A 14,368-nucleotide genomic window follows, 5' to 3' on the forward strand; every position below is an offset into this window, starting at 1 on the left:
ACATTATTTGTAATTTTGGAATAAATACTTGAAGTTTTTCAGAAAACTTAGGTCAGGATTTAGAAGGTGTTTTTAGAATCAGACTCAGGTCTAAATGGGTTAAATACTGTATCTAGTAGTAGTTAATGACAGAGGGCTGTTGAGCACTGCTTAGAGTTGACAGAAGTGTGTGTGGATGATTGACGCGTTACATTTACCAGTTTAAGTAAACTTGGGAATAAATTGTACTTGTTAGAGAAGTTTTAATCTAACACACGTTTGCACTTTCATGAAGTATATTTATATATACTCCTTTACATTTGGGTAAGGGAGGTGTTAACGCATAAAAACATGTTTTTCAAATGATTTTATTTAATTGATATCCTTTAAAACATTTAAATTCACATTATTTTGTTTGTTTTATTCTCTCAGAGAGACCTTTATATTTTGGATATTTGAATTACATTCTGAAGATTATTTAAACAATAAATCAGATCATATGAGGTAACTACTTGAGTAGTTTTTTCACAAGATACTTTCTTACTTTTAATCAAGTAATTATTTGCATTATTATTTTAAAGTAACAATACTTGTACTTCAGTTCAGTTTTTGGCTACTCTACCCACTTCTGAAAGTTGATCCCACCTCAAAATCCTCAGGCTGACAAACTAGACATAGCTAAATGTTTTGGACACTGTTTTATATTGTGTAGATATTCTACCCACGTTTATTTAAAAACATTCAGATCTGGTGTATACTGAAATTCAGTCCCAAAAGTCCAAAATAAGTAAATAAATGAATATGAATTCTGAGAGCCACTGGAAACTTTTGACCTTATAAAGCTGATAGGATGTGCAGGGATGTGGTTAGTGAGTAATGGGTGGAGTGTGTGGTTGCAGGTAAGGTAAGGAGAAGGTCAACTCCTCTTGTATTATACGGCCTCCCTATTCTGGGCATGTCATAGTAGGCAAACATTCTGAGAGAATAGGCAAACATTTGGCAAAAATAGGTGGACATTCAGAGATCCGCTATGAACACTCAGGTTCATATTTGATACTTTGTCTCGTTGATGAAATTGGTTTAATGATATTAAACAATATATATATATATATATATTTCATTCTAACTGGTATTCAAATGGCCTTCAAACGTTGTTCATTTATGTGTGTGTGTGTGTGTGTGTGTGTGTGTGTGTGTGTGTGTGTGTGTGTGTGTGTGTGTGTGTGTGTGTGTGTGTGTGTGTGTGTGTGTGTGTGTGTGTGTGTGTGTGTGTGTGTGTGTGTGTGTGTGTGTGTTAGTAAGAATTCCCCTGAGGATGAGGAGGACTTGTACTCATCGGTCTACAAGCTGGAGGAAGACTACGATGAGAGCGGAGAGATCTACGAAGACCTCATGAAGACCTCGGAGCATCACCAACCACCGGTACCACGCACACACACACACACACACACACACACACACACACACACACACACACACACACACACACACACACACACACACACACACACACACACACACACACACACACACACACACACACACACACACACACGCACACACATTTAATGTTAAATTATTGAGGCAAAACAAATCCATAATGTTCCACAGTGAAGCGTAGGTGATGAAACACATGTTTGATGTACCTCCAGAAGCAGCCGGAGAGAGATGTCAGGAGCTGTTGCTTGATGGAGATCAAACAGACAGAGGAGAAATACACGGAGACTCTGGAGTCCATAGAGAAGGTATGGAACTGCTCCTCTGTTCTCTCCGCTGTACTGGGAAGTGTACCGGGGACTGGGAGGTGTACTGGGATTTATTTATTCATTTAGAGTTCTCAAAACTCACAGTGTCAACGTTTCATTTGAGTTCAACTGTTAGTTTTGCTAAGCATACATCTGTAAAATGTATTACCGTTAATTAATTAATTCATTCATTTCATAATTCATTAACCATTTAAGCCCTATTTTATACTTCAATCGAACAACAGTGTCACATGCCGAACAGAGCTGATCTACAAGCTCACAACACATTTCAACACTTGCCGATTGGTTATGTGAACATTTTTGAAAAAATAGGGATACCAGTTTGACAGTGGTTAACAGCTTCAGCGTGTGAATCTCAAAGTCACCACAGAGGTGAAACGTTCTGAATGTCCCGCTGAGATTTCCCCACCCGTTGTTTCTTTCTTGCAGTATTTCCTCATTCCTTTGAACAGGTTCCTCTCCGTGACAGAAATCGACAGAGTTTTTGCCAACATCCCGGTAAGTTCAATCAGCCCATCACATGTTATTATGTAGCAGGACAACGTAGGGATTACTAATGACTTCCCTCTTTGACACCAGGACCTTGTCAAAGTGCACAAGAGCCTCATGGTCGATGTCCAGGACTCCATCGTCAACAAGAATGCCTTAAACCTCTACCAGGTCTTCATAGCGTACAAGGACAGGTAGCTACAGTATCAGCAACTATGTATTTGGTCGCGGACCCCCATCTCAAAATATGTTGTTCCAGGGACCCCCAGAAGCAAAGATTTGAGTTACAAATGTTTGCTTTAAAAAAAATATATTCAAAGATTTGCACACATTTTCACTATTTTACAAAGATATTTTGAATAGCCAAAGAAATCTTAAAATGACACAGATGCGTCCCCAGTCTTAATGGGTTAATTGCCATATGGACATGGATCATGACTCATAATTTAAAGAATGTCTTTTGAAATATGTTTATATGATCTCAAAGATCAAAAATACTGGACATGATCTCTTGTTGTCTCTGGCCTGCAGACTGCTGATCTATGGTATATACTGCAGCCGAGTGGAGACGGCCATCGCTGTCCTAGACCTCATCTGTAAGGACAAGGAGGATGTTCGATTGAAGCTGGAGGTCAGACACGTCTGAACACTGTTTTTATTAAGGAATATAACTTAAACTCACAACATCTCAGCAGCCCTGTTACACACACATTTTGTATGCACGCTTGTAGATCTGCAATTTGTCCGCTTTAAGGTTTACGGATAAAATCCGTAAAATCCAGCGGTTCTTCTTCGTCAGAGGCTCGTTCTTCCGGCACGACCTTCCTGAGCTGATTTAGCGAAGAAAACTTCTCAACTCGCTCACAGTCGTTGGCTCTTGCATCTTCCTTGCGGCCTCTGTCTCGCCCGTGTCTGGACTGATGCCACTGGCAGAGATCACGTGGCCTAGAAAGGTCACCTCTGGCTTTGACAGGTCACATCTATCAATGCTCAGAGTGATGCCTGCCGTTTGGACCTTCCCCAGCATAGCATGCAGGCGAGCGTCATGCTCCTCTTGTGTTCGGCCTCAGACCAGCACATCATCCATGTGACAAACAACGTCGTTGAGCCCTTCTGTGACCCCTGTCACCATTCTGTTCGGGGGCAGATGCTATGCCGAAAGGTAGCCATTTAAAGTAATATTGCCAGAGTAAAGGTCATTACACTTTTCGCTCCATGTAAGCTTGCATTGACTTTATAAGGTTTTTTAAAAAAACGTATTATTCGCATGAAAAATTCGCCCCCGGTGTGTAAGGGGCTTTAAGGGTAAAGATACTGTAAGAATAGCTGTACAAATTGGCGTTGTTATGGCATGCATGACAACAGTTTGTGTTGCGTGTGATTTCACACCAGAATAACGATGATGCACTGTATTGAAAATGACTGTAGACGTTGAGAGATAGAAAACGACCGACCGACCGACCGACCGACCGACCGACCAACCGACATGTTGTGTTGGACCGTTTCCAAAGCGGGAGGACTAAAAAAAGCCTATCATGCGTCTGTAGCAGTGAGGAACAAACTTTATTCCTTTGGAGGCTGTTATGGAGGGACCTACAACAATGATGGTGTCCACATCTTCAACACAGTGTCTTTATGCTGGATGAATTTGCCTCCAGTGAAAACTGCAGGAGGAGAACGTTACCACAAGGTTTCCCACATAAACAAGGGCACCACAGCTGTGCTGATAGAAGATACAGTCTACACCTGGGGGAGTTTTCCTTACTGCAATGTGCTTTATGCATTTGATGTCGACACCCACAGATGGTTAAGACCAAGGATTTCTGGGACTGTTCCAGAGTGGAGGTGCTACCACTCAGCCTGTGTCTTTGGGAAGGTCATCTTTATCCATGGAGGAGTAACCAAGCGGAGATGGACTAATGACATCTACAAGTTGGACACCACCACAATGGTCTGGTCTTTAATTAACACCAGAGGCTCTCCACCACCAGCTTCAGCCGGTCACTCTGCCACCATCATCGGGACAAAGATGTTTGTATTTGGGGGTCAACTAGGGAACCACTACGGCAACATCAGAGTGTTTGACACAGAGACCAACTGCTGGCTGAGCACGGATTCTGTACAGATTCTTCCAGAAGGACGCTGGAGTCATTCAGCATTTGCCTACAATGGAGAGCTGTACATATTTGGTGGCAAGAAGTGGTGCCAGGCCCTCAATGATCTGTGGAAATTCACTCCAGAAACTTTCTCCTGGAAGAAGGTTGACGCCAAAGGGAGAGGCCCATGTCCAATGTATGGTATGAGCTGTTGCGTGGTGGGAGAACGTGTCATTCTCTTTGGAGGATACAAACATATTCTGCACGAGGGCCGCACGCCCACTGATGACCTGTATGTCTTAGATTTGAGTCCTAGTCTGAAGACGTTATGCAAGCTAGCAGTTATTCAGTACGGTGCGGAGCGGTCTGAACTCCCACACAACATCAGGTGGGAACTGGCAGCCATGTTAAAAATCACACCCAGTGTGAAGAGAGTGGTGCCTATCATGAGTTCATTTCATTAAGCTATTATTAGCCTAAGACTGGCCCCCAAGTATTTTTACTCAATTTAGTAACTTTCAAGTGCTTTGACTTGAATGAGTTACTTTTTACAGACTTTGATGACTTTGAAGTATTTTTACACATTTTAAGTACTTTAAAATGTTTGCACTGACTTTTACGTGTTTTTACTCCTGTTTGTGTATAATTAGTGTAACTGGTTGCATCTTTGTGTTGCAATCAGCCGCAGCTGTTGAGGTCATGCTCAGGTCGTGCTCATACGGACACCCGGACAGACACACACACACACAGACACACGGACAAAGTCAGTCCTTGGAGTGGCTAGCACCACTCAAAAAACGTAATAATAACATAAGTGTGCTCACTGCCAACAAGCTCACTAAAAGAAGTACGAAAAGAAAACGTTGACAAACCAAACTTTTTTTTTTAATTAAAAAAGAAAAAAAAAGTAGAAAACATGAGAACAATCATTATGTTCTTTTCCTACTGGCGGCGTGGACAAGAAAGTTGATGATGATTGGTGCAGTGGTTTGGGAGATTAGTCCCGAACATGCACACACAATTTAGAATTTAGGCATTTATCAGACATTCTTGCCCAGAGTGACTTACAAGTGCGACATCAGATTGTTGGCATGAAGTCTAGTCAACAAACAACAGGATAACTCACGCACGCACGCACGCACAGGGTACTCAGCAGCTGAGGCTATTCGCACATACGTATTTTGTGTCTGTCTGGAGAACCAGTCCTTTATCAGATATCTACACACAATAAATATTTATTTTAATGCTCGAGCTTGTGACAATCATTACAGGCATCTTTTCAACTGTCCTATATTGTGTCTATTTTGTGTGCTGTGGAGTGTTGGAGGTGTTACTTTCGCACACACATTCAGGTTACTTTTCAATAAAATATATATGGACTCTTTTGAAAAGGAATATAAGGTAGTTGTGCACTGCCTCAAACTAGGCATGGTTTGCTATTAAAGATGGCGTGTTGTGATGTATTTCACAGTACTGTTCTTAACCCATTAAAACCGGCTAAACATCTCTGTCATTTTAGATTTTAGTGTTGACTATTCAAAAATAGCAGATATACAAGCTTGTACATCTGCTATTTTTGAAAAAGAAAAATCTTGAAAGCGTTTGATTTTTTTTTTGGAAAGTGTCGTTTTTTGTAACAAATCTTCTCTTCGCGGGGTCCCTTGCGCAAACATTTTCATATGGGGGTCCGCGGCCATATATATATTAATTTGGGGTTCAATTCAGTTATTCAGTTTGAGAACTACTGATTTATAAGGCATTTGTAGAATCGGCCTCACGTCTTAATGGGTTAATAATAGATGAAGAGTGTTGTGAATGGATGTGCTGAACAATACTGCTCTTGTTTGATGGTTGTTGTGTCTGCTATAGGAGTGTTCTAAGAGGGCCAACAACGGAAAGTTTAAACTGAGGGACCTCCTGGTTGTTCCCATGCAGAGAGTCCTCAAATACCATCTCCTCCTGCAGGTATACACTTTCAATCTTTATTTATTCAGGGAATATTGGCTGAGGTTTGTTTTTCAGCACTCTATTAACCATTCATTCAAACATGTAACATAGCTACTATTACACACCTGGGAGGAGTTACCCAGGATACCTGTTATGTCACCCCTCTCCAATGTGAACAATGCACTGCTATTTTGTTGTTGACCTTTTCAACGGCTCATCTTGCACTGTTTGTCATGTTATAATCAGAATGACCACATGAGGGCGACATCCTCCATGTTTTTTGTTGTGTCAACTCAGTGTCACTGCAAAACAAAGGAAAAGAAAAGAGAAAATGAAGTCCAAGTGATTCTTGTCGAGTCATTTATTCTTAAATATAATCGTAATGTTTTGTAAACCAGCATGTCATGAAACTTTTAATCTCATCAATTTCTAAATATTTGTTGACAGATGTGCCTCATTTTGTCTCTCTCTCGCACGCACGCAGGCACGCATGCGCACGCACGCACGCACGCACACGCACACGCACACGCACGCACGCACGCACGCACACACACACACACACACACACACACACACACACACACACACACACACACACACACACACACACACACACACACACACACACACACACACACACACACACACACACACACACACAATACGCATGAGACCTGCATGGACTTTTGAAGATTATTTCTGGGTATATTAACTAAATATGTTTTACAAGAAGTGAATGTGATATTGTTTATTGATGTTTTTGGTGTCTTATAATCCCAGGTCTTAAGACATGAAATATATGTGGATCTGCTCATTTCAAGTAGCCTAGGTATAAAAAAGGGCTAAAGTGGTTAATGTATGTTTTAAAATGTAGTAATTTATATCTGCAAAGTAACTAGTAACTCAAGTTTTCAAATAATTGTAGTGGAGTAAAAGTACAACATTTGCCTCTGAGATGTAGTGGAGTAGAAGTATTGAAAATTGGAAATACTCCAGTAAAGTAAAAGTACCTAAAAAATGTACTTAAAAGTACTGTACTTGAGTAAATGTACTTAATTACTTTACACCACTGACACTGACACTGCCTGTCCCCCTCTGGTTGGTATGAATCAAGAGAGCGGCGGGCCGGCGCCTGCAGGGCTGCACGAGGACAGCCTGGATGGAGTGGCTTTTAATTGGTTGTGTAATAGACAGTGACCTCGCAGTGTTCTCAGCCATCCTCCACGGAGGCACACACAGTGATGAAAGAAGTACTCACTTTTTTGAAGGATATTATACTCTGTTACAAGTAAAAGTCCTGTATTCAAACTTTCACTTAAAACAAGTTAAGTACGTAAAAGTACAAAAGTATTTTTTTTTCTCTCCAATCTTTTTTTTTATTAAAACTGGACCTGATTTGGTCATGAACAGTGGTGTAAAGTAACTAAGTACATTTGCTCAAGTACTGTACCTAAGTACAATTTTGAGGTATTTTTTACTTTACTGGAGTATTTCCAATTTTCGATACTTTTACTTCTCCACTACATCTCAGAGGCAAATATAGTACTTTTACTCCACTACAATTATTTGAAAATGTTAGTTACTAGTTACTTTGCAGATATTAATTATCAAATCATAAAACATGGTCTCCTGTTGCAAAGAAAGATCCGCTCTTGCACGAATCCACGCATTTACATTGACAATGCATTGGCAGATTCTGCCCCAGAGGTAAAATAAAAGTGCGTTGGGAGCGTGCCCTGACCGCACTTTTATTTTACCTCAGGGGCAGAATCTGCCAATGCTTTGTCAATGCAAATGCGTGGATTCCTGGTCTTGCAGATTTTTTCCAAGAATCCACGCATTTGCATTGACAAAGCATTGGCAGATTCTGCCCCAGAGGTAAAATAAAAGTGCGGTGGGAGCGCGCCCCAACAGAGTATTTCTACATTGCTGTATTGACACTTTTACTTAAGTAAGAAATGTGAGTACTTTTTCCACCACTGGAAATAGGCAAGTTTGTAACATGAATCCATACAGATGGAGAGGTAGAGGAGAAGAGAGAGCAGTCTAAGCCTATAACAGCATAACTACGGGTAAGGGCTATAGTCCCAGCCTGAGCCAGACCTAACTATAAGCTTGATCCAAAAGGAAAGATAATGCCTATACTCTTAAACGTAAAGAGGGTGTCCGCTTCCCGCAGACTGAAGCTGGGAGATGGTTCCATGGGAGAGGAGCCTGATAGTTGAAGGCTCTGCTTCCCCGTTCGATACTCTTGGAGATTCTATAGAGCCAACAAGTATAGGCAGTGTGCATTCTGGGATCGCAGTATTCTAGTAATAGGGTACAATGAGCTCTTTAAATATGATGGTGCCTTTCTGCCTGACCATTAAGGGCTTTATAAACGGGGAAAAGGATTTTAAATTCTATTCTGTACTTCACAGGGAGTCAGTGGAGTGCAACTAAGCATCACTAATCTGGTGTTATTCGTTTAGTGTTGGGAATAAAACCACATCAAAATTCATGTTATCCCCCTTTTATTTTTGGTTGAATGGAATAGAATGATCAGACCTGTGTCGCCTGCATGGGAAACACAATATCTCCTGCTCAGCAAGAGTAGTCCCCCCTGGCCAAGAGCAGTGGTGGAAAAAGTACTCAAATGTTTTACTTGAGTAAAAGTATCAATACTGCAATATAGAAGTACTCCGTTAGGGCGCGCTCCCACCGCACTTTTATTTTACCTCTGGGGCGGAATCTGCCAATGCTTTGTCAATGCAAATGCGTGGATTCCTGGTCTTGCAGATTTTTTCCAAGAATCCACGCATTTGCATTGACAAAGCATTGGCAGATTCTGCCCCAGAGGTAAAATAAAAGTGCGGTGGGAGCGCGCCCTTACAAGTAAAAGTTCGGAATTAAAAATTTACTTGAGCAAAAGTACAAAAGTATTGGTAACAAAATGTACTTAAAGTAAAAGTACTAAAATGTTTGAAAATAGCAGATCTACAAGCTCACACAACGCGGTGTGAGCTTGTAGATCGGCTATTTTCGAATAGCCTAGGTGTAAAATAGGGTTAAAGTGGTTAATGTATGTTTTATAAGTTTTCAAATAATTATAGTGGAGTAAAAGTACAATATTTGCCTCTGAGATGTAGTGGAGTAGATATTGAAAATTGGAAATACTCAAGTAAAGTACAAATACCTAAATACATGTACTTAGTTACTTTCCACCACTGGCCAAGAGTTTGACATCTCTTAACCACATGAATACATAGCATCCTTATTCTGGCGTATGTCATAACAGGCGAACAATCCACGGAAATAGCCGATGTACAAGCATACAATGTGTTGCTTTGCGCCTCGTTGTGAGCTTGCAGATTGGTTATTTCCGGCAAAGACATTTGGTGGAGAGGGAAAAAAGGAGGGGACCAAGTAGCGACCTATGGGTGACCTCGGTCGATGACGGCTATTATATTATTAAAGTCGGTTAATGTCACACAAAAGGACAGCAGTATACCCACAAGCTGTTCCAGTCACATCATCATCGCACCATTTTCTTCTCCTCTAACAGGAGCTCGTCAAACACACTCTCGACGGCGCGGACAAGAGCAACTTGAAGATGGCGCTGGATGCCATGAAGGTATAAGTGCTGTGTTTATAGTAAATGGAGGGCAATCATTGCTATTTTGGCTTGTTCACTCCACTGGTTTAAGTTGGTCAATCACAAGGGGCACTGTCTGCCTCTCTGGTTCTGAGCTGTGAGCTGTGATTGGACGAGGGAAATCGTCAATCTCTCACTTCTCTCTTCACTCAGTGGGTGTGAAGTGAGGAGAAGAAAAAAGAAACATAGCCTTGGCTTTACTTTGCACCTGTCACCGTGTCACAGTGGCCCTTTCATGTTTCCAGGCCTGAAAACGTGTTAACAAAACGATGTTGGAAAATAGAACACCCTTATTTGTATATCTAACATTTATATGACATAAAGTGTTGTGTTTCTCTCTCTCTCTCTTTCTCTCTCTCCCTTTCTCTCTCTCTCTCTCTGTGTCTCTCTCTGTCTCCATATGTGTGTGTGTGTGTGTGTGTGTGTGTGTGTGTGTGTGTGTGTGTGTGTGTGTGTGTGTGTGTGTGCGTGCGTGTGTGTGTGTGTGTGTGTGTGTGCGTGTGCGTGTGCGCGTGAACCAGGACCTTGCTCAGTATGTTAACGAAGTTAAAAGAGACAACGAGACACTAAGGGAGATTGACCAATACCAGCGCTCAATTGAAAACCTGGTAAAAAACAACATTTTTGAATGACTTTCATAACTGTTTGCTCTCTCGCTCTGTTATGTTGTGAGGTGATTTAAAACACTTCTTGTTTCTTGTTTTGTGTTTGTGTGTGTGTGTGTGTGTGTCAGGTGCTGTGTTAGTTTCTTTGTTCTGTGCATGTGGATGTGGGTCAGCAGACATCGCAGTCATAATGAAGACGAATTCACTTGATCTGACTTGTTTACCGAGACACTGTGCAGAACATTAGGAGCAGCTGTTTGCTGTTCCACTGTGCTCTACACCAGTGCTTCTCAAAGCGCTGTCCGCGGTGCTGAACGCTGCCTGTCCTCATAGTGCTAAGCGCGGCCCTGTGGAAATGCTCATACCTGAACGGCGGTCAAAGATCGTGACTCCACAGTACATTTAAGCATTAGAAAGTTGCGGAGGAAAGTCCTATTAGTGCAGTGGTTCTCAAACTTTTTCATCTCAAGGACCCCCAAATTGACACTTATTAGCCCGCGGACCCCCATTTGAAAAGATATGCCAGGGACCCCCATAAGAGAAGATTTTGTACGACTCTAGCAGTGATTCTCAATCATTTTAATTTCAAGGACCCCCAGTTTGCCATGCATTAGGGCTACGGACCCCCATTTAATGGCATTTCTATCACTTGGACCCCAATTTATATTGTAAAATGTATGTCAATTTAACTCTGAGAGTATACACATGGAACCAAATGGACCCTAACGGGTCCATTTGGTTCCATTTGTATACTCTCAGAGTTACAGACCCATAAGGGTCCATTTGGTGCCTAATCTATCATTTAGCTGGGGACCCCCTGGAACTTCCTCAAGGACTGGGGGTCCCCGGACCCCACTTTGAGAACCAATGCTATAGTGGTCTGAATTACTCTTAAGACTTAGTTTTGCTTAGTCTTGACTATACCACGCTGGGGTGTTTTGTCCCGTCCCGTCCCCCCCAGCTACTTGGTTGATACTAGTAAATTCATAGGCGGCGGGTGAGCTTGACAATTGGGAAGGCTGGGGGGGCGGTCGCGCGCGGGCGCCGAAATGCGCGAAAAATTTCGGTTTCTGGGCAGATTCTGTTAGTTTCTTTTTGGTTTTTGGTTACTTTATTTCGATTATAGGGTTAGGGTTAGGGTTAGGTTATTTAATTCTTATTTTTGCCTGATTTTACTGATTTATTATCAAAAAATGTACTAAATAATGCTGCGCACATATATTATATTTCCATATATAATGTGCACAATTCCCAGAATTTCCCAGCATAACATTTGGGAAGGCTTAGCCTACCCTAGCCTTCATTACCCGCCGCCTATGAGTAAATTGGTTCTGTAGTCTGTGTTTTATTTATGAATACTAACCACAAACTCCCTGCTCTGTGCTTTCAGAAAGAACCCCTGATTACCTACGGTCGGCCTAAAGGGGATGGAGAGGTACGCGTGGTCTCCAACCTTGACAAGAGGAAACAGGATAGGTGAGATACATTCCTTTTTGAGCCCATTCGATCCGGGAAAGCATCTCTGTCATTTTAGATTTATTTGGCTTTTAAAAAACAACAAAAAAAATGCCTATTTGACAATACCGCTTATCACTGTTGACCGTTATGGATGTCATTTAGTCATTTCACATTAGAGCAATTTACTTACAAAACATATCAATTCAAAATGTGACTTTTCATAAAACAACTATTTTAGGAGTGGACCAGCTGACCATTTTTTGCTGTCTAATTGTGTATTGCAGGCACATTTTCTTGTTTGACGTGGCTGTCATCGTATGTAAGAGAAGGGGAGACATCTACGAGTTGAAAGACATCCTTGACTTCAACGTCTTTAAGATCACCAACAACCCCACCTCTGACAAAGAGGGGAAAAAGGTCAGTGGACTGTGAGAAAACAACTCGTTAGTTCTGTAAGATAGAACACAGGTTCTCCTCAACGTGGGGTCCAGGACACCCCTAAGGGGGTCCTTGAGGTGGTTCCAGGGGGTACCCAGCTAAATGAGTAATAGTTAGGAGCCACATGAGCCCTTATGGGGTTCCATTTGGTCCATGGCCTAATGCATATCAAACTGGAGGTCCCCAAAATGGTAAAGTCAGTGGTAAAGTCCCTGCCCACCACCACGGAGGTTGTGGGTTCGAATACACCGTGGTTCAACCGGTTTTGTCGGGCGTCTACGCAAACACAATTGGCCTGTGTTCGAGGGAGGGAAGCCGGGCGGGTAGGAGGGTGATATTGGTCATTGCATGTACTCCTACGGGCTGGGGCGGCACCCGTCAGTGGGGGGAGTGTTGGGCGGGAGGAGTAGGACAAATGCTCTACGTTCTCCTGGTGGGGGGCTCCTCACTGGCAGGTGAGTCAGTAGGATACAACAGCAGTGACAACACAGAAATGTGTGTGGGGACTGGGGAGGAATCAATTGACATAACGACTAACTTGGGGAGAAAAAGGAGGTAAAAAAATAATTGGCTACTCTAAATAAAAAAAATAAAAAAAAATAAGAAGAAAACGATGGGTGTCATAATACACTGCAAATCTTGTAAGTGCTAATTGAACACTGAGGGTTATGCACTCTTAGTTAAAGGATGTTGCTGTGTATGGTGTGCAGACAGTAATAAAAGACGTGGGACTGGAGGGACAAACACTCCAAGCCTCATTTGCCCTGCTGACGTGTCCTTGAGCAAGCATTCAATCCAAAGCGTCTACAATGGCAGCACTGCTCTGTGAAGTCAATCAAGTTTACTTGTTTACCGACACACATTTAACAATAGAAACAAAACAATGCTCCTTTCCTGACCTCAGCCCCTCAATTGGGCGTGGAAAACTCCCCCAAAAAATCAGAATCAACTGTATTGTCACATCACAGGTTGACAGGTGTAAAGAAGTGTGTGAAATTAGTTTTTGTGCGAGCTCCATTGTTTTTTTTGTTTTCAGAAAGAGAGAAGAAAAGGAGAGGGTGGATGACAGGTAGAGCAAGGAGAAAAATAATAATCAAACAAAAGATATCTACACATATCCAGCTGGTACACTGTGTACATGAGGTTAGACATAAGGTGCATGAACATGGCAGGAGGTATGTGCGAGGTATTTGGCATTTAAGGTGCAAAAAGAGTATCGGCGCATTGTACATGAGATTAACTCTTTAAGACTGGGAACGCATCTGTGTGTCATTTTTAGATTTCTTTGGCTATTCAAAAATAGCAGATCTACAAGCTCAGTCTCTCGCCATTCATTCAGATTCCATACCTGAGCTTGTAGATCTGCTATTTTTGAAAAGTAAAGTAAAATCATGAAAAGTTGTGCAAATATTTGAATCTTTTTATTTTTTTTGGCGGACATAACTCAAATCTTTGCCTCTGGGGGTTCCTGGAACTAAATATCTTACAAATGCTCGCTTTAAAAAATATATAATCCAAGATTTTGCCACAATTTTCCAAGATTTTTCAAAAATAGCAGATCTATATCTGCTATTTTTGAATAGCCAAAGAAATCTAAAAATGACACACAGATGCGTTCCCGGTCTTAATGGGTTAAGGTGCCCGTAAACTAAAATAAGAACCCTTGAAGGTCCTAGCCTAGCTGGGGATCACAGAGCAGAAATATCCCTTCCTCTATCCCTCTCCAGTGGGTGGATGTCTGGGAACAGGATCACTGTCTATTGGCCATGTCGACCTGTGGCTGTGGGGTGGCTGAAGAAAATGAAAATCCCTCCCTATGGGGATTGAGACAATATGAAATAAGACTAGGTCAAAAACGAGTATATGGCGGGACCGTGTATGAAACGCTGGAAGGCTTTTATTTTACTGGAATGAGACTGAGGAGGCTGTGCGAGTTCATACAAACACACAGAACTC

The 14,368-nt window shown here is 41.8% G+C and overlaps 1 protein-coding gene across 2 annotated transcripts in view; it reads left to right on the forward strand.

Moving 5' to 3' along the window:
- LOC311046100 (guanine nucleotide exchange factor VAV3-like) overlaps positions 1 to 14,368 on the forward strand; it is an 84,274-nt gene that overhangs the window by 21,127 nt on the left and 48,779 nt on the right. The window contains exons 5-14 of one of the 2 annotated variants that reach the window (XM_084058225.1): positions 1,278 to 1,401; positions 1,635 to 1,724; positions 2,175 to 2,243; positions 2,325 to 2,428; positions 2,766 to 2,865; positions 6,200 to 6,295; positions 9,822 to 9,890; positions 10,433 to 10,519; positions 11,907 to 11,992; positions 12,259 to 12,391. In XM_084058225.1, coding sequence (XP_083914351.1) covers positions 1,278 to 1,401; positions 1,635 to 1,724; positions 2,175 to 2,243; positions 2,325 to 2,428; positions 2,766 to 2,865; positions 6,200 to 6,295; positions 9,822 to 9,890; positions 10,433 to 10,519; positions 11,907 to 11,992; positions 12,259 to 12,391 — 958 coding nt within the window. Of the gene's footprint in view, positions 1 to 1,277; positions 1,402 to 1,631; positions 1,725 to 2,174; positions 2,244 to 2,324; positions 2,429 to 2,765; positions 2,866 to 6,199; positions 6,296 to 9,821; positions 9,891 to 10,432; positions 10,520 to 11,906; positions 11,993 to 12,258; positions 12,392 to 14,368 lie in introns of both variants that reach the window. The other variant, XM_084058224.1, reaches the window with a different exon arrangement.

Source organism: Gymnoscopelus microlampas (assembly GCF_963454915.1).
Source record: "Gymnoscopelus microlampas genome assembly, chromosome: 5".
In the NCBI taxonomy this organism is placed as follows: Eukaryota; Metazoa; Chordata; class Actinopteri; order Myctophiformes; family Myctophidae; genus Gymnoscopelus; species Gymnoscopelus microlampas.